The sequence below is a fragment of the Perognathus longimembris genome, chromosome 4, assembly GCF_023159225.1.
Source record: "Perognathus longimembris pacificus isolate PPM17 chromosome 4, ASM2315922v1, whole genome shotgun sequence".
In the NCBI taxonomy this organism is placed as follows: Eukaryota; Metazoa; Chordata; class Mammalia; order Rodentia; family Heteromyidae; genus Perognathus; species Perognathus longimembris.
The window spans coordinates 68,758,250-68,777,883 of NC_063164.1; the positions used below are offsets into that span (position 1 = coordinate 68,758,250).

Here is a 19,634-nt window from a genome sequence, read left to right on the forward strand (position 1 = left end):
GAAATGTTCCTGCCCAGAATGTCTATAAGCAAGACTGGGAGAAGAGCAAAGCTAAGAAGTTTGACATTAAAGTGGATGCCATTCCCCTGCTGGCAGCCAAAGCCAACAGCAAGAATGCCAGCGATGTGAGTGTGGCCCTGGGTCTGTGCAGGGAGCCTCGGGGACGTTGGCTGCTGGGCAGCATGCAGCATGAGTGATATCTTTGCAGGTGATGTACAGGAAGGACTATGAGAAAAGCAAAGGCAAGATGATTGGAGCCCTGAGCATTAATGATGACCCCAAGATGCTGCACTCCTTGAAGACAGCCAAAAACCAGAGTGATGTGAGTGTCCATCTCAGTTTCCAGATGGTTTTCCTGGTAACATGCTTGGAGGGGGTGGGACCAGGATGGAAGTTTGGGTGGTAGAGAACAGTGGTGGTGGTTATCTAACACATAAAGCTATTGTGTATTGCTGGGTGCTGGTAGATTGTACCTCTAATCCTAGCTACTCAGCAGGCTGAGACCTGAGGATTGTGGTTAAAAGCAAGCCTGGGCAGGAAAATCTGTGAGTCTCTTATCTCCTATTAACCACTGGGAAACGGGAAGTGGTGCTGTGCCTCTAAGTGGCAGAGCACCAACCTTGAGCTCAAAAGCTAAAGGATAATGCCCAGGTTCTGAGTTAAAGCCTCATGACTAGGTGAGAAAAAGGATGTAAACCCAATAGCTCTTGTTCACAAGAATTTACTGAAAAGAACTTACAAAGTAGAATGATTTCTCAGGGTCTTGTATGTCTCAGATTTGGGGAAAAATTATTATTGTCACTTGAAGCACATTTCACTTTGAAAATGGTAAACATTAATATTTAATACAAGATCAGTTATTCTCAAAACCTCTTGGAAACATCACCAGATGTTTTAATCTAAATGAAAAACAACCTTTAGGTGATATTAAGCCTTTAGAAGAAAATCATGACTCACAGATGTATAAAATGTGAATATATTTTTCCATGCTGTTAATTGAAATTAGTAATTAGTACTGGCCTAGGCCTAAGAAAAACAGTCCGTTGATTATACAGCTCTTCAAAAATATAATTTTTAAAAATTCTGCTCCCGAGGAGTTGGGGATATAGCCTAGCGGCAAGAGTACCTGCCTCGGATACACGAGGCCCTAGGTTCGATTCCCCAGCACCACATATACAGAAAACGGCCAGAAGCGGCGCTGTGGCTCAAGTGGCAGAGTGCTAGCCTTGAGCGGGAAGAAGCCAGAGACAGTGCTCAGGCCCTGAGTCCAAGGCCCAGGACTGGCCAAAAAAAAAAAAAAAAAAAAAAAAATTCTGCTCCCGGGGCTGGGGATATGGCCTAGTGGCAAGAGTGCCTGCCTCATATACATGAGGCCCTGGGTTCGATTCCCCAGCACCACATATACAGAAAATGGCCAGAAGTGGCGCTGTGGCTCAAGTGGCAGAGTGCTAGCCTTGAGCAAAAAGAAGCCAGGGACAGTGCTCAGGCCCTGAGTCCAAGCCCCAGGACTGGCCAATAAATAAATAAATAAATAAATAAATAAATAAATCTCTTCTAAAAAAAAAAATTCTGCTCCCTACCTAGAAAACACTTTCTTCATAACTTTTGCCTAAATTTCAGGGAATTAATAGATTTTCTAAAGATTATCTTTAGGCTATCATTTACTAGAGAGAGGCAAACACGTGGTGCTACAAATTATAGTATATGCTGTGTTTTAAACATTTTTTTTTAAAAAGCTGGACATTTGTGGCTCACAGCTATAATTCTAGTTAATCAGGAGGCTGAAATCTGAAAATTGTGGTTTGAAGCTAGTCCAGGCAGGAAAGTCTGTAAGACTTTTTCTCCAATAAACTACTCAGAAAAAGACAGTAGTGAATCAAGTGGCAAGAGCAAAAGAAGCTTGGGACAGAGCTCAGCCCTTGAGTTCAAGCCCCAGGACTGTACCCCCTCCCCCAAAAAGATGGAAATGAAGCTGTCCCTCAAATGATAGAATTCTAGCTTTGACCAAGAAAAACTCAGGGACAGTGCCCAGGCCCTGAATTCAAGCCCCAGGGCCAGTACACACACACACACACACACACACACACACACACACACACACACACACACACACACACAGCTTAGACCAGGTTTAGAGGATCCCTTAGAGTAATAACAGTGTTCAACATAGAATTCCACCATTCATGCAGCAATTAAGTACAAATAAAGGAGCCCCTCATCCCCCCAAAAAAGTATTGCACCATTCATTTTAATCATGTGTTCATATAATGACGTATATTCTTTCTTTCTTGTCATGTTGGTATACAGTGTTCACTGGCTCCTTGTCCTTTCTCTACTCTAGAAGATTCTAGCTTCTGCTGATGTCATGTGTAGCTTTATCTTTTATTTTTTATCCTGCCATCAAATGCCTTAGAACATGAGACACAAAATAAATTCATAAGCATTTGCTCATAATTGGTGGTAGCACCTGAAAGAGATCATCAATTGGGTTATAATCATATAATGTCCTAGATAAAAGAATCTTTTAAAGGCAATTGAATGATTGACAATACTTTGTCTGCACTGGGATGTATCTTCTGGTTTGAACAAAAACAAAAGAATCAAAACAATTTAGTAAACACTTCCACATACCATCTACTGTTGTACCATTGCAGTTTCTTCTAATAAAAAGAACCTTTTTAAATGTTTTTTTTTTTTTTTTTTTTTTTTTTGGCCATTCCTGGGCCTTGGACTCAGGGCCTGAGCACCTTCCCTGGCTTCTTCCCGCTCAAGGCTAGCACTCTGCCACCTGAGCCACAGCGCCCCTTCTGGCTGTTTTCCATATATGTGGTGCTGGGGAATCGAACCAAGAGCTTCATGTGTAGGAGGCAAGCACTCTTGCCACTAGGCCATATTCCCAGCCCCAAGTGTTTTTATGATAACAAGTTTCTATTCTCATAAGTGATGGTCTAGATTTTATAATAAAATGCTAAATTTATTCAGTAACCATGATTACCCACAAAATATGGGAAAGTACCTCAAGTTCTCTAAGCTAAATGATCTAATCATTTGCAAAAGAAATTACTACAAAGAATTTACAATGTACATCTCTATTTACTAGCTTGGGTCATGAACACTTTGGGTAGCTGTATAAGAAGAGAAGGTATATATGTATATGTATACATATATATAACTATATAATCAAACTGAATTGAGGTTACAGTTTCATACATTAGGCATTGGATACATTTCTTGTACTGTTTGCTACCTCGTCCCTCATTCCCCCCTCCCCCGAAGAGAAGGTAGTTTTATATTATTTGTAAAGGAAGCTGGTCAGAATGATTTTTCTCTGTTGGGTAACTCTGTTGAGTTGATAATTATGAAACAGGGAATTTGGCCTAATTAGCACCATGTCTAACCATTCCAGAATATCTGCCAATGAAGGTGCCTCCTGAGGCCCCACCAGGACATTTGGCTTATGAGAACATAGTACACAGGCCCAAGGTTACTTTCATTGCTCTGTTTCACAAACTTTGCTCCTCTGATGTTGTATAACTGAAGCAGTCCAATGCTTCTATTAAATTGTTACTAAAATTAAACTTGGAATGAAAGAAAAGCACCTTTGCTGTTCTCAGTGGGGCTCATGTACTGTCCAAAGTATAATAGGTTGAAATTCAGTAACTGTCATTAAAAATGACTCTGTTGTAATTACTATCAATATGAGATGTGAAACCGTAGCTTCTATTATTGATGATCCTCTTGTATCTCCTTCCTATGGTTGTACCTACACTATCTGTGCATCTTATCTGAGTACATTGGAAACCGTGTATACTGGTATTAGAACTAGGAAATAGAAAGGGAATACAAAAATCGAGAGACACAGGGTAAAAATAGACAAACGACTACAAAAGCAATACTTGCAAAACTGTTTGGTATAAATGAACTGAACAACTCATTGGGGGGAAAGGGAAAAGGGGAGGGGGGAGGGGGGACTGAGGGAGAAGGTAACAAACAGTACAAGAAATGTATCCAATGCCTAATGTATGAAAGTGTAATCTCTGTACCTCAGTTTGACAATAAAAATTTAACAACAAAAAATTCTATCTATGAAGTAGACATGTGATAAAAATCAATGATATGAAATGACTTTCATGTGCTTTTCATTAATTAGAAAATATATCTTGATTAGGAAACTTGAAAAGTTAGCTTTCACCAACAGAAACAATGCTTGATAGCAGGCCTTTGGAAATCGTGTTTTGAAATCACCCCTGGATGAACAGAAGCTGTGATCCATTCTTAATGTCTGCTATCACCGTCTTATAGTTGGTATTTGATCTCAAATTATTTTGGAGGGTCATAAAGATGGATTTTCTAGAGGATTTCAATGGTGTGAGAGATAGGAGAAGATTTGGGGACAAAATATCTCTTCGTCTACATTATATTTACTTTGCTTTTAGAAATACTTTGAGGATTTGTATTAAATGATTGTTTCCTATCACAGCGTGAATATCGCAAAGACTATGAAAAGTCAAAAACTGTCTACACAGCCCCGCTTGATATGCTCCAAGTCACTCAAGCTAAGAAATCTCAGGCAATTGTCAGTGATGTGGATTATAAACATGTCTTGCACAACTACAGCTACCCACCTGATAGCATCAATGTAGACCTTGCCAAGAAGTCATACGCACTGCAGAGTGACGTGAGTACTGGATTTTTCTCTACTCTCTCTTTATTATTTATTCTTGTTGGTGTGCCAGGCCTGGGGCTTGACTTTAGGGCCTGAGCACTGTCCCTGAGCCTTTGTGCTCGAGGCTAATGCTCTGTCACTCAAGTCACAGATCTACTTCCAGCTTTCTGGTGGTGAATTGGAGTTAAGAGTCTTATAGACCTTCCTGCCCTGGTTGGCTTGCATTGTGACCCTCAGATCTCAGCTTCCTTGGTTGCTAAGATTACAGGCACGAGCCACTAGTGTCCAGCTTTACTCTCTCTTTTGAAGGTGGACACTAAGAAGGATTTCTAAGTTGAGCAAGGTTTCTGATTTATCTGTATGGTCCTCTGTGTGCAAAAAAGCAAGTCATGGGAAATTACCCGTATAGTTCTAGAGATGCTCACCCTTTGGGCTTACTTAGGAACACTTGGTCTGGCATGCACTCTTTTAGCAGCTTTGCTGAGTCTAGAGCCTCTGTAAAATTGGATTTCAGCCAATGAGTTACTTGAAACGTTTATATGGATTCTAAACACTAGTATGATGCTAAGGCACTTTTGTAAACTCTTAATAAATATTCATTATTATCAGTGCATTTGTTATAATCACATTCATCATTATCATTCTTTTTTAAATTAAATTTTACTGACTAGGTGATGTACGGGGGGGGTACAGTTACATAATAAGGTAGTGAGTACATTTCTTGTCATATTTGTTACACCCTCCCTCATTTTTTTTACCCTTCCCTAGTTCAGGTAAGCATATATACAATATCCAGAGTACCAAAATCATATACAGTAAACACATGGTATACACCAAAGGAAATTCACCTAGTACATTAAACATAACGACAACAATAAAATCCTCCTGTTTCCTTCTCTTGGAGTTCATTTTGCTTAGCCTCATCTTATATAATCATATGTAAATAGCTGTTGAGCTATTGTGATTATCATTCATTTTTATACAGATTACTATGTAGTCTGGGAAGAAAATGCCATTTGCAGCATCATCTTTTATAGCTTTTTGTCTGCCAATAAAAACTTCTTTAGACAAATTTCACTTAGCACATTGTATTTCATGTTCATACATGTTGCTTTTGTCAGAATTTCTTTCCTTTATATGGACAAATTATATTTCATTGTCTATATCATATGTTATTTATACCTCCATCTGCTAATGGATAATTAGGCTGATTTCACCTTTTGGTTATTTGTGAATAATGTTACTATGGTCACCAGTAGATGAATGTTCCTTCAAAAATCTTCCTTTTAATTCTTATGAGAATATGCCCAGAAGCTGAAATGGTAAATCATATGGTATTTTGGATCATATGGTAGTTCTATTTTTAACTTCTTTGGGGAAACATCGTATTGTTTTTCGTTTTGGGGTTTTTGGTTTTGTTTTGTTTTTGCCAGTCCTGGGCCTTGGCCTCAGGGCCTGAGCACTGTCCCTGGCTTCTCTTTGCTCAAGGCTAGCACTCTGCCACTTGAGCCACAGTGCCACTTCTGGCCATTTTCTATATATGTGGTGCTGGGGAATCGAACCCAGGGCTTCATATATATGAGTCAAGCATTCTTGCCACTAGGCCATGTTCCCAGCCCTATCATATTGTTTTTCTTTCTGGCTACATAAATGTACATTCTCACCACTAACAGTTCCATGATTATCTTGTTATTTAACATTTATGACTCTTCATTTCAAGGTGATTATAAACCTTGCAAGGGCAGGCACAAAATGCTTATTACTGAGGCTTGGGAATATGTTGTGTTTAAGACTCTCAAAACCATGGGAAGTGTCCCTTTTCCTGCTACATTTCTAATCATTGTTGCTGAGAACAAAAGATTAACTTTTTGAATTTTATGTCTAAAATATAAATCTTTATATCAGCTATGGCCAGACCACAAAAGTGAGTGACTTATTTTTTTTCTTATTTATTGTCAAAGTGATGTACAGAGAGGTTACAGTTTTCTGCGTTAGGCATACGTTAGGTACATTTCTTTTACTGTTTTTTACCTCCTCCCTCATTCCCCCCTCCCGAGTGACTCATTTTAATAAATGAAGTATCTATCTCCCAAATAAGACTAGTTCCAAATAACTTCTTCTTTAACAAATTAACAAGCCTAACTATTGTAAAATCTCTTGTCAGTCAATGTAGAAAAGCTTATAATATAGCTATATATGTGTGTGTCTAAGTTCAGTGCATACACAGCATTTAGGAAAAATGACTATCAAGTCTTATTTAATTAGAAAATGGGCAATTATTTGCCTTCATTGTGAGCTCCAAGTCTAATTTAACCTTAAAAACATAATGTTTGAAGTTTCAGGGAGTGAACATCTTGTATGTGAACATCTAAATACAGTAATTTAATTGGTTCTTCAAAGTAAGCATTTTCTGGGTTAAATTTGAAATTCTACATTCTTTCATTGAGCAGGAAATAAGAATAAAATGTACTATATACACTCAGACAGAGAAAAGAAAAAAACTTTGGGGCTGTTCAAAAAATGTCTCACAAAAGAAATGTATAATTTCCACATATGGAGTAATAGACCTGCTAGAAATTTTTGAAAAAAAAAATAGGTAAAATTATTGTAAATAATAAGGATGACCTTAAGCAAAGACATGTACATTTTCTCTTGGTGCTTTAGGTGGAATACAAAGCTGACTATAACAGCTGGATGAAAGGCTGTGGCTGGGTGCCTTTTGGGTCTTTAGAAATGGAAAAGGCAAAACGAGCTACTGATATCCTTAATGAGGTAAGCCCATGGGCTTTGTTACAGAGGCTTGGAATGTGTTGTGTTTAAGACTCCCAAAACCACGGGAAGTGTCCCTTTTTCTGATACTTTTCTGATCATATTGCTGAGAACAAAAAATAAAAACACTTGAATAACATAGATAAGCATACTCTTGTGCATTAACTGCAGTCACTCATACTAAACATTTGAAATAGAAATATTTTAATGGCTTTGTAAAAAGTTATCATTTGCCTATCATCAAGTTCACCTATTTTCAATGTATACCTTGGCAAGTATTAATAAATTAATATAAGTATGCAGCCATTAGCACAAATGAATTTAAAGTGCTACTAGTATTCCAAGACGTTTCCTCAAAAAATGTTACCTTTCCCATCCTCACACCCCCACAATTGCTGATCTGCTTTCTGTCTCTAGAGTTTTATTTTTTTTCTAAAGATTTCTTTTGCTTCTTATGATGCTTTTGAGGTTGTCCATGTCTATGCCTGTAATTCATTTCTTAAAAAAAATAGTATTCTCCCCTTCTCCCCTTGTATGGACACAGCACACATTGATGTTCTCTTTGTCAATTGGTATACAGATTATTTCCTGCTTGCAGGAAATGCTACCTGTTACTTTCTGTTTTTATTTTGTGCCAGTGAACACAATCGAGGAGCTCTTTCAGAGGAAGTGGTTTTTTTTTTCTCTTTTAATGGATTTCTTGTTTTCAGAAGCCTAAAGCTGATAAAGTAATGATACCCTATGTGTAAAAGTGGGATTATATGATATGCACCAAGGATGAGGACTGGGAAAATAGAATAGAATGTAGGATTAAGGATAGCTAGACAATGTTGCTAGTTCCCAGTTGGTACACCTTCCCACAGTCCCTCTTCCTTGCATCTTCAACATTTATTGATAACTGTAGTGCTAACTCCAGCAAAGCTAGCAAAGCAGGGCCTCTCCATCTCAGTCATCTATCATTCCTGGCTGTTGCTCTAGACTCTTAGCTCCTTCATCAACTGGGAGGTATCTTTCTTCAGTTGCTGGTAGAATGACAGGAAAAATGATGTTCCCAAGAACAAATTAGTGTCATGCAAACATACCCAAAATTGGAGCTTGCTTTACTATGACTCCTATTACAACTCTATAATGTTTGTGGACTCAGCTTAGCTCAAGTAACCTCAAGCTGTAAGCAAAAAATCAAGGGGTTGTATATGTCTGACTCCTGACAGTTGAATTGGTCTATACTCCAAATCTCCCATAATTTGAAAACACTGGCTTTTGTAATGTGTTCCTTTTTCATTCATGCCAATCAAAGTATTACTATTTTTATGTCTTGTTACATAAATATATTTTACTATTTTACGAGACAAGCACTCTTGCCACTAGGCCATATCCCCAGCCCCCTATATTTTACTATTTTAAAATCCAAAATACATTTTGAGGATTTTGATGCATTAGTCTTCAGTGAAAAAGTATAATTTTTTCTTTTTGATTCATCAAATAGAAAAAGTATCGCCAGCATCCAGACACACTCAAATTTACCTCAATTGAAGATGCTCCGATTACAGTACAGTCCAAAATTAACCAGGCCCAGAGGAGTGATGTAAGTATTTATCCTGTATATATTTTCATAAGTATTAATTATGACAATTATTTTTTGAATGTTCTGGTCACCCATAACTATTTTGCAGGCTAAAGAGTTCATTTGTACAAGCAATAATATAATTCTCCCAGCCACTCACTAATAAAACACATCTAATTTATATCTTTAGGGTATTGTGTATACAATGTATAGGATATTATGTATATGTGTATACCTCCTTAATGAGAACTACAAGCAATCTGTAGTAATGAATATAGAGGCACAACATGCTGTGGAGGAATTCTATTTGAAGCTAGGACAAAGATTCTAAATAGTGTAAACTACCCTATCCTACGTCTCTCTAATCTTCCTCCAACAAAGTATAACAAAGGTGGCTGGTGTACTCCACCCCATCAGCCTTTCTTATCCTCAAGAAATGTCCACAGGTTAGTACTTTTATCAGTTCACCTCCCTAGGTTAAGTTCTACCAGGTATCCTTACTTTGGTTCAAACATCCCTTGTGCATGCCAATAGACCTTTGCTGACAGAACCAGCATCGTGATAGGAACTTGTACATAAGTGATATATTTTCAGATGGATATGGGGGCAGGGGAGAGTGTCTTTTCTAAAACTATCCTTTGGCAAGGCACTCTACTCTGAAATGACTTTCTTGTTCATGAAATGTTCCTCTATTCTTTGTCTGTGCACCATTTCTCTTCTAGATCAATTACAAAGCCAAAGGAGAAGAAATTCTGCACAAATACAACTTACCAGCAGACCTGCCACAGTTCATCCAAGCTAAAGTGAATGCCTACAATATTAGTGAGGTACATGTGTAGATTTGGGTTGATGTGTGTATGTATTCAGTCTTCACCAACGTGGTCTTGGAGTTATGCTGTGTTCACATTTTTCTTTCAGAATATGTACAAAGCAGACTTGAAAGACTTGAGCAAGAAGGGTTATGATCTGAGAATTGATGCAATTCCCATCAAGGCTGCCAAAGCTGCGAGGCAGGCTGCAAGTGACGTAAGTCCACCTAAGCTACCATATGTAATTAGAAAATGTGGGTGGGTTGGGGCCTGATGGGTACTCAGAAGTGGTACAACTGCTATCCCTGACTGGAAAGAAAGTTTTCTAAACTGATCTGAATTTTTTCTTAGAGGACAAGGATGGTATAATTTTCCACTAATTAGTTCTCCTATTAGCTGAAAGTTTAAAAGCATCATCTAAATTTCCATACAAATTCACATTTCTTCTCTTTTAAGGAAATAAAGAAGCAATTTACCATTTAAGTTGTAACCACCTACTGATGGTAAAATTTTATCTCACATCTCAATTTGTGTGATTTCCTTCTCTTTCTTCTCCTTCCCTTTATTTCATCTATCAATGGGTCCATTGGCCTCAAGTGTCACAGCAGCTAATAGTGATTAGTTTTCACTGAAGTTAAGAATTTTATTTCTGACAATTATTCACTTTCACCTAGAAATGGACTGAAGTCCTATTGCTCTTTGAGATGTTAATGGTATTGGCTAGGGCCCTGCCTGTTGTCCTATAGGAAGCAATATCTCTTTCCTCACAGTGTCTGCAGTTCCTCTGAAGGGTTTACTTTTAGAAGGCAATGTGTTCACCACTCTACCCCCAGTATAAAGGGCAGTTGTTGTTCTGTGATCACCCCCTGGCTCCTGGTTTGCATGGGGCAGGTTTGCTTGAGCACACCTGGACAATCTTCTGGTAGACTTACTTTTTCTGTTTCATGTGACCCAGACATGGGCCAACACTTTCCTTCTGACTTCCCAGAAAATTCCATACACAATATTACTAATTTAAATAAGGTTTACATTGCACAAATATGAACATAATTAAATAACAAATGTCCAAATTCCAAAAAGCTCTCCCACCCAGAATTTCTCACTGACCTCCTTTCTCTATGGATATTTCTTTTATTCACACTGTGCTCCAAATACCACCACATTCCCACAAATTTCTGCTTGTGTCCCAAGCTCCTCTCCAAGTCTTGCTTCAAAAGCCCAATCTCTTACCTTTAATGTCCAGAACCAATTAGTGTGTGCTACTGGCTCCAGGCCTCCCTTTGAATAACCAAGGACTCCTGAAAATTCTACAACTGCTAAATCTCTAGGAATAAGAATATAAGCATCTATGTGGAACTCTAGCATTCTAATGTCATTGACACAGCCTGTGATGTATTTATCTTTTCGTTCTTTCCCAGTAATTATGCTCAAAAGGACTTCAACAAGTATAGACAATTCCTTTGTCACTGATATGAATTATGGTAAAAGTCCCAGTCCAACTTCACTGGCTGGCAGAAGTAGCTGTAGACACTCAAAAGAGTTCTAAATAGTCTTTTTATTTTACAAGGCTGTATCTCAAACTATACTTGGTTCTAAATATCCTTAGATTCTGTATCCACAGATACAACAAACTGTAGATCAAAAGTAGTTTTTAAAAATCACATCTATATGGAAAATGTACAGACTTTTATTTCTTTACCAAAATAATACACAACAATATGCCATTTATATATATGAGGAATTATAAGTAATTTTGAAATGGTTTAAAGTATATAGGCAACTATGCATAGGCCACAAGCAAGTCTATATCATTTTTTCCAGGGACTCATTTATGCACGATTTAGGTATCTGCAAGGGCAGGAGGTCTGGACCCAGTTCTCTATCAGTAACGAGGAATGACTCCTTATACAAGTGAATAGCTTATTGGTTATTGATATATAGTAATTTCTGGGGTGCTGAATTTGAATCGTGGCCCCATTGTTTAGTAAAATCTTCAAAACTACATTTAAAAGCATGTAGTACTTTTTTTTTCCAGTCCTGGGGCTTGAACTCAGGGCCAGAGCACTGTCCCTAGCTTCTTTTTGCAGCACTCTACCTCTTGAACCACAGCACCACTTCCAGCTTTTTCTGTTTATGAGATGCTGAGGAATGCAAGACAAGCACTCTTCTACTAAGCCATATTCCCAACTCAAAAACTACATTTTAAAACATGCTCATCTTTTGTTTCCAACAGGTTCAATACAAAAAAGACTATGAAAAGGCTAAAGGGAAAATGGTTGGCTTCCAAAGTCTCCAAGATGATCCTAAATTGGTTCACTACATGAATGTGGCTAAAATACAGTCAGACCGGGAATATAAAAAAGACTACGAAAAGACCAAAACCAAATATAATACACCTCATGATATGTTCAATGTTGTGGCTGCCAAGAAAGCTCAAGATGTCATCAGCAATGCCAACTATAAACATTCTCTTCATCACTACACCTACCTGCCCGATGCTATGGACCTGGAATTATCTAAAAACATGATGCACATCCAGAGTGACGTAAGTACCATGACTCCCAGAAGGGCAACCTCCCCAGCCCTGTCGTTCTGAGCCTGTCACCCAGGCACTCACTCTTTTTCTCTGTTGCTGTAGAATGCCTACAAGGAAGACTATAACACTTGGATGAAGGGCATTGGCTGGATACCAATTGGCAGCCTTGACCAAGAAAAAGTTAAAAAGGCAGGTGATGCCCTAAATGAAAAGAAGTACAGGCAACATCCAGACACTCTCAAATTTACCAGCATTGTGGACTCCCCAGTGATGGTCCAGGCCAAGCAGAACACACAGCAAATCAGTGATGTGAGTACAGAAAAAGAGGGAGGGTGTGGAGGGGAGCTTGTAAAGAAAAAACTAGAATCAGCTTAATCTTCAAAGAAGTATGTTTTTGTTTTAAACTTATTATTTTGTGCACTTAGTATAAAAACAAAATCATACTTTTTAAACTGTAGGCAACAACAAAAAGAATGTTTTTAACCTTCCTTTAAAAACATTTTCCATCTGGGTACTGGTGGCTCATGCCTCTGATCCTAGCTACTCTGGAGGTGGAGATGTAGAGGAACATGATCAAAGCCTACCTGGATAGAAAAGTCTATTAGATTCTGTCCTTGAAATAACCAACACCAAGTTGTTCTAGAGACCTGGCTCAAGGGGAATAGCAGCAGCTGAGGAAGTAAGCCAAGCATGTATAAGTTATCAGCAAAGGAAAGTGATTGTATTTTAATTGCCTTTAAAAGAGTGTCTTTAAGAGACTTTGTTATAAAAAAAAAAGAGACTTTGTTATTCAGGATACATTTGGCATGGTAAAAACACTTATATTCTTTGTTGTTGTGTTTGTGGTAATGGTATTAAGGTTTGGGTTCAGGAGCTCATGCTCTCACACTAAGTTGGCACTACCAATTGTGCCTTATCTGTAGCCTGCAAAAAGTTCTATTCTAATCCTACATGTACACACACACACACACACACACACACACACACACACACACACACCAAATTTAGCCTAAATCACATAGTCCTTGTGGAAAATTCATTGTATTGAGTTCTGAGTTGATATTTGCTTTTCATATGTGACAGTATGAGGAAACAACACGAATGAATGTGTTTGCTCCTCAGAATTCAGGCTCAAGAAGACATTTGATGTTTTGTCTTGGTGGAGATAGACTCCTATAGGCAGTATATATGCTCTGGCTGATGTTGACAATTTTATTTATTTTTGAAAATGTTATAATTTTTATTAAATTCTATTTCATTTCTTCAATCAATGATATATTAATGCACACAAGTCTACCGATACAGATTACGTGCTGAGAGCATTATATAGTTCTGACTATATCCACGCACTATTAAATCCAGGTTGTATAACTCACTAATTCACCCCATTTCACATACCAGCATGACTATTTCCAGTTTAGGAGAATCAGGTTGAGAGAGCTTACATCACTTTTCTTAGTTCATGTGCTATGCAATGCAGCGCTGACAAAATTACCTCCAAATTTCATTTCCTTATCTTCTCAAATTGTCAGGTGTGGGATACAGATATTTTGTTACCACTTGCTTAGCCTGGGATTACATGTTCATTAATGTTCCTCATCTGAATATTTGAAACCTAGGCCTCAGGCATGATTGTCTCCAATGACAGAGGATTTTTAAATAGGTAGCCAATGTCTACAGTTCTTTCATAAACTCTCAGACTTAGTATTCTAAAAGAACAGATCATCCCATGAGCATCTAAACAAATGGTGACTTAGGAGAAGGATGGTGTCAATCCAGTGGAGAAAGGCCTTTATTTGGAAACATCTGAACCTCATCTCACATCTGAACCTCAAGCCCGAGAAGGACTAAACCATTTTGGAATGGGAGATGGAAAGTGCCTCGTTTTTTCAATTTTCCAAATATACAAGGGCTACACAAGAAGACTAGTCAAAACTGTGATTATGTGAATTAACAAAGCACCCCAAGTTAAGGAATAATTTTTATGTACTGTGGCAGTTAGAGGAAAGTTTGAAATGTAGAAGAGTTTGGACAGCAGAAGCATCTACTCGTTATTTCACTTAGTGAATGCTTGAGCACTGCATCAGTGCCAGTGGCATAGGACAACACAGAGGAGGCTTATGAGACATAGGAATAAATAAGAGTATTGGGGCTGGAGATGTGGTTCAGTTGGTAGAGCACAAGTCAATGAGTGAAAGCAGCATGACTGAATTTGAGTTCTGGTCTTGGACCTAAACAAAAAAGGAATTAACAAGAGCTTAAGAAAAAAGCACAAGTATAAACAGTATTACCACACAGAGAAGCAAGAGCTGAAGGAGAGGTCTGTGTTAAGAAAGTACAGGTAAATAGGAAACTGCCTGACAGTTTCCCTAGAAAATTTGTCCGTTTGTTCCTTTGCCAGTAAAGGAACACTAGGGACAGTTTAACAAAAAGAGGACAAATGGTCAGAGAAGTGCTTGGGATTTAACCTGATCATTAAGGGTCTTGGATGCTAATTTGTAGAGTCTTATTGGACATTACAGGGTCCATAATTGGAAAGTATGGAGTCACATCATCAAGTCTGTGTTTTAAAAGAGAATGTGGCAGACATGTGTGGAGACTGGGTGGGAGAGATGAGAGATTGGAGGCAGAAGGTAGAAGTAGAGGTTGTTACAGGACTCAAAGAGAAGACTGAAGCTAAACCAAGACAAGAATTGGTAAGAAGGAGGTAGAATCTGTGACATTTTGTGAATATTTATATTGTTCTTCAAGGCAATTGGATTCTAGAAGAAAGTATTCAGTACATGTAGACACATTCAAATATCAACATTTTAAGGTGGGGGTTGGTGGCTCATGCCTATAATCCTAGATACTCAGGAGAAGATCACAGTTCAAAGCCAGCCTTGGCAGAAAAGTCTCAGCTTCTTATTTCGAATTAGCCACTCAAAAACCCGAAGCGGTTCAAAGTGTTAGCGTGCTAGCCTTGGGCAATATAGCTCAGGGACAGGGCCCAGGCCCTGAGTTCAAGCCCCAAGACTGGCAAAAATAAAGAACCAACATCTTAGATTTACTTGTGTATGCACGCTACTGTATTTGTAACACTCTATGTAGTCATCTCTAGGAAATATAGTAAGTAACAAATTAGATTGGGAGTCTCTTTCAGCTAGTGACTCTGGATCCTTTTAATTTTAGAAATAGAATTCACTTATTTTCTGGTACCAAGATCAGAGTACAATAAAGTCTCTGTATTATACCTTGATGACTTTCAGTAAAAGTACATATAATTTTGTTGCTAGTTCTGGGGCTTGAACTCAGGGCCTGAGCACTGTCCCTGGCTTCTTTTTGCTCAAGACTAGCTCTCTACCACTTGAGCCACAGTGCCACTTCTGGCTTTTTCTATATATGTGGTGCAGAGGAATTGAATCCAAGGCTTCATGTATGTGAGGCAGGCAGTCTACCACTTGGCTATATTCCCAGCCCTATATAATTTTTCAAATTAACAAAATAGCATAAATATGAAGTGGTAAACCTTTTGATATAACCTTTGAATTCCTACAAAATACCTTCAAGTATGAAGAAATGAGTGTATACTTTCAATGATACAATTATAATTGGAAACTTTTTTAGAGAAATAAAAAAGAATTCTAACCATCATCTCCTTTCCTCAAGTGAAACCTCCAAATAAAATAACACAAAAAACTAACAAAACCTTTTAATTCTATTGCCAAATAATAAATATATCTAGGTTTGGTTAATTCATTTGTTTCAGGATGTTATATTTGGCTTTCCTTTATATGTAGTAGAAAACCAAGTTTTCTATTAAGAATGTTTTCTCTTTTAATGCATAAAGTTGTTGGGATTTCCTAAATCCAACTAAGTGCTTTAAAAAATAATAAAAATGAACATTCTTGATGTTTTTTGATCCACAGAAATGATGGTGATTGAGCTAGGAAAAACTCACTTAAGCATGTAATTGATGGATTTTCCTTTTTGCATGATGTGTAATGTACTTCATTTTTGTTCCTGTGTATTGCAGATCTTATACAAAGCCAAAGGAGAAGATGTGAAACATAAATATACTCTCAGTCCTGATCTTCCACAATTTCTCCAAGCCAAGTGTAATGCTTACAATATAAGTGATGTAAGTAGGGTCTTCAAGGTGTGCAGACAAGTTGTGACAATAAAATAATTGAATTTTAGAATAAGATATTACCTGACAATTATTTTAAGTCAGTACCTTGATCCATAGTGTATATTCCTTGATAAGCTCTTTATCTCTTGAGTTGGCCCTTTTAAGTAGTATAGATCTATGGATTATAACATTCTTCTGAATGCCAAACTCATCATTAATTCCCCTAGAACTTTTACTTTATTTTCCATATAGGGGTAGTTATTATCCTCTTGATGTAGCTATCATGTCCTCTCTTCACCTTCCCTTCATAGACTAAACAGCTGAATTTTCTCCCACTGGCTCTCACTTAACCACGGCTTGCAGAACTCTGCATTTACTCATCTTTCAGATTCCTCCTAAGTGTCCAGAACCGACCTAGATGAATTACTAGTGCAGTGTCCCATAGTTTCATGTGTCCAAAGTCTGACACTGCCTACATGACTTTATTAGAGGAGCTGTGCAACAGGGGCTGACATCTGGAAAAGATCAAACCAATTCCATCAGTTTCAGAATCACTTTTACTGATGAATATACCACCTGCTTATACAGCCTTTGTTTTTCCATCCCAGGTCTGTTACAAACGGGACTGGCATGACTTAATAGCCAAAGGAAACAATGTGCTGGGTGATGCAATTCCCATCACTGCTGCCAAGTCATCAAGAAACATTGCCAGTGACGTGAGTAAAAAAAAAAAAAATTAAACAAATTGGTGAAATTTGAGGAATTGCCTTTGTAAAAAAAAAAAAGGGGATCAAATGTATGCTTGCTTTAAATGGTCTCTTCATCAAAAGCCATATGCTGAGTTAATGACTTGAAAATTCTCCACAAAATATTGTTTTGAAATCTTGTCACTTTTCCAACATTTGTGTTGTCCTTTTGGTTGACCCACTTGGTAGAGCTGTCATTAATCTGACAGTGGCTTTGGCTGTGATTCATAGCCCAAGTTACCTTTGCTGCCACATTCCTCTGACAACTCTTGTTTATTTTTCATGAAAACACCTAGACTGACACTAACATGTTAAATTCAAATGATTGCCTGCATTACAATTGTATTTTACAAACTGAAAATATGATATAAATGTATATGGTTTTGTAAAACAAATAGACAAGAAATCCATATAGTTCTGATTCAGGTACCCATTTCATCTGTATTAAAAATAAACACACAGGGGCTGGGAATATAGCCTAGTGGCAAGAGTGCCTGCCTCGGATACACGAGGCCCTAGGTTCGATTCCCCAGCACCACATATACAGAAAACGGCCAGAAGCGGCGCTGTGGCTCAAGAGGCAGAGTGCTAGCCTTGAGTGGGAAGAAGCCAGGGACAGTGCTCAGGCCCTGAGTCCAAGGCCCAGGACTGGCCAAAAAAATAAAAATAAAAAAATAAATAAACACACAGATATTTTTCATCTTTGAAAAAATTTTTTCTAAAAACATGCATACCTTGCAGGGTTCCCCATCACATCCCTGTTCTAGGGGCTACAGCTTTGATCTGAGAAGAGAAGACACTAACCATGGGTATTGCCCTCATAGGACATATAGGGGTATCCAGATGTCACAGCTTTTTGGTAGGGATGGTCAACAGGGCTGGAAACATCTCTCTTAAGGTTTCACATATAATCCATGTCTGTGAAATACACTTCTAGTTTAAATACAGAGCAAACATTGAAAGTATAATGTCACCACTTTTTTTTTTTTTAGCAATTGCACTGTTTCCCCCTCCCCCCTCCCTCTCAAGTGATTTATTGCATGATCCTTTCACCTGCTAAATCCTGGCTTAAGAATCCATGCAGGAGCACAGTATTTAGGCAGATTTGAATTCTTTATCATAAACATGAGGGATTTGACCTGTTTCAGATAACTCAATCTATTTCTTATTGCTTTTCCCACCTGCAAGGGACCTTAAACAAATTGCAGTTTTCTGGTTAAGATTTTATTTCTGAGAAACCCTACGGCAGTTCTGTACCTTGTTGTAGCTCCTTAATTCACTTGTAGCTGCTTCATCCTAGAGCTTGAAGAGGGGCTGTTGATAAGTGGTATGGGGGAAGGCCAGCCACCTACATAGGTGGTATTCAGCTCTATGAAGTGAAATCATGTTATTAAATTAGGAAAACTCACATTCTAACATTTGGAAGGTGACATATTCATAGAAAGTGTGAAAACTCAGTTGATTTAAAGTACAGTTCTACATGCTGAAATCAAAGCAAAGAAAAAAAACTGTTTATCATTCATTCATCCCTTTGAAGCCTCCACAGACTTTGAAATAAATATTTTCATGCAAAATTTTCTGGATAGGGGTGTGTTTACTTTTTTTTAAAACACTTTTCCCAGAAGAATCACAGTGTTTGGAGTGTCTTTTTGTGTGAATGTCCTTATTGTACCTAGTGTTATTAGTACCTAGAACTTTACTAACTAAATTCTGTCTCTGCAGTATAAATACAAAGAAGCTTATGAAAAATCAAAAGGAAAGCATGTGGGTTTTAGAAGCCTCCAGGATGATCCTAAACTGGTCCACTATATGAATGTGGCAAAGCTGCAGTCTGATCGTGAATATAGGAAGAACTATGAGAACACCAAGACTAGCTACCATACCCCTGGGGATATGGTTAGCATTACAGCCGCAAAGATGGCCCAGGATGTAGCCACCAATGTCAACTACAAACAGCCCTTACATCATTATACATACCTGCCTGATGCTATGAGTGTAGAGCACACAAGGAATGCAAATCAAATTCAAAGTGATGTAAGTGTGTACCATGTAACAGAACAAGATGTGTTTATTCTTAATGGATGGTCATTTATGTGCATTTTATTAGAATTCAGAAAGCAGTAAAATACTAGAGAAAAACACCTTAGAATAGGCAATATTTGATGAAAAAACCTACCATAGTATGTGTTAGACTGTGGTTTTTGCTGGCTTTCTATGCTTATATTTCCATCATTGGCATTGCCTTTATTAACTTATAGATAGAAGATAAAACTATATAAAAAAAGCTTGATTCTCAGTCAGAGGCACTCCCATGGGCCTCTATCAGTGATAATAGTTGTTTAATGTAAAAGTGAATTCTTGTTGCTTCCTGAATTCAGGAAAGCTTACTTTCTTTTTTAACCCAAGGTCACCAGAGTCTCTGTGTAAATCTAT

At 37.9% G+C, this 19,634-nt stretch overlaps 1 protein-coding gene across 1 annotated transcript in view; it reads left to right on the forward strand.

The window, feature by feature from the left end:
* The window catches only part of Neb (nebulin), a 217,731-nt gene that overhangs the window by 38,209 nt on the left and 159,888 nt on the right, over positions 1-19,634 (forward strand). The window contains 12 exon segments of the mRNA XM_048345481.1: positions 18-125; positions 209-322; positions 4,481-4,678; positions 7,331-7,438; positions 8,922-9,020; positions 9,722-9,826; positions 9,918-10,025; positions 12,042-12,353; positions 12,447-12,653; positions 16,360-16,464; positions 17,064-17,171; positions 18,924-19,235. Coding sequence (XP_048201438.1) covers positions 18-125; positions 209-322; positions 4,481-4,678; positions 7,331-7,438; positions 8,922-9,020; positions 9,722-9,826; positions 9,918-10,025; positions 12,042-12,353; positions 12,447-12,653; positions 16,360-16,464; positions 17,064-17,171; positions 18,924-19,235 — 1,884 coding nt within the window.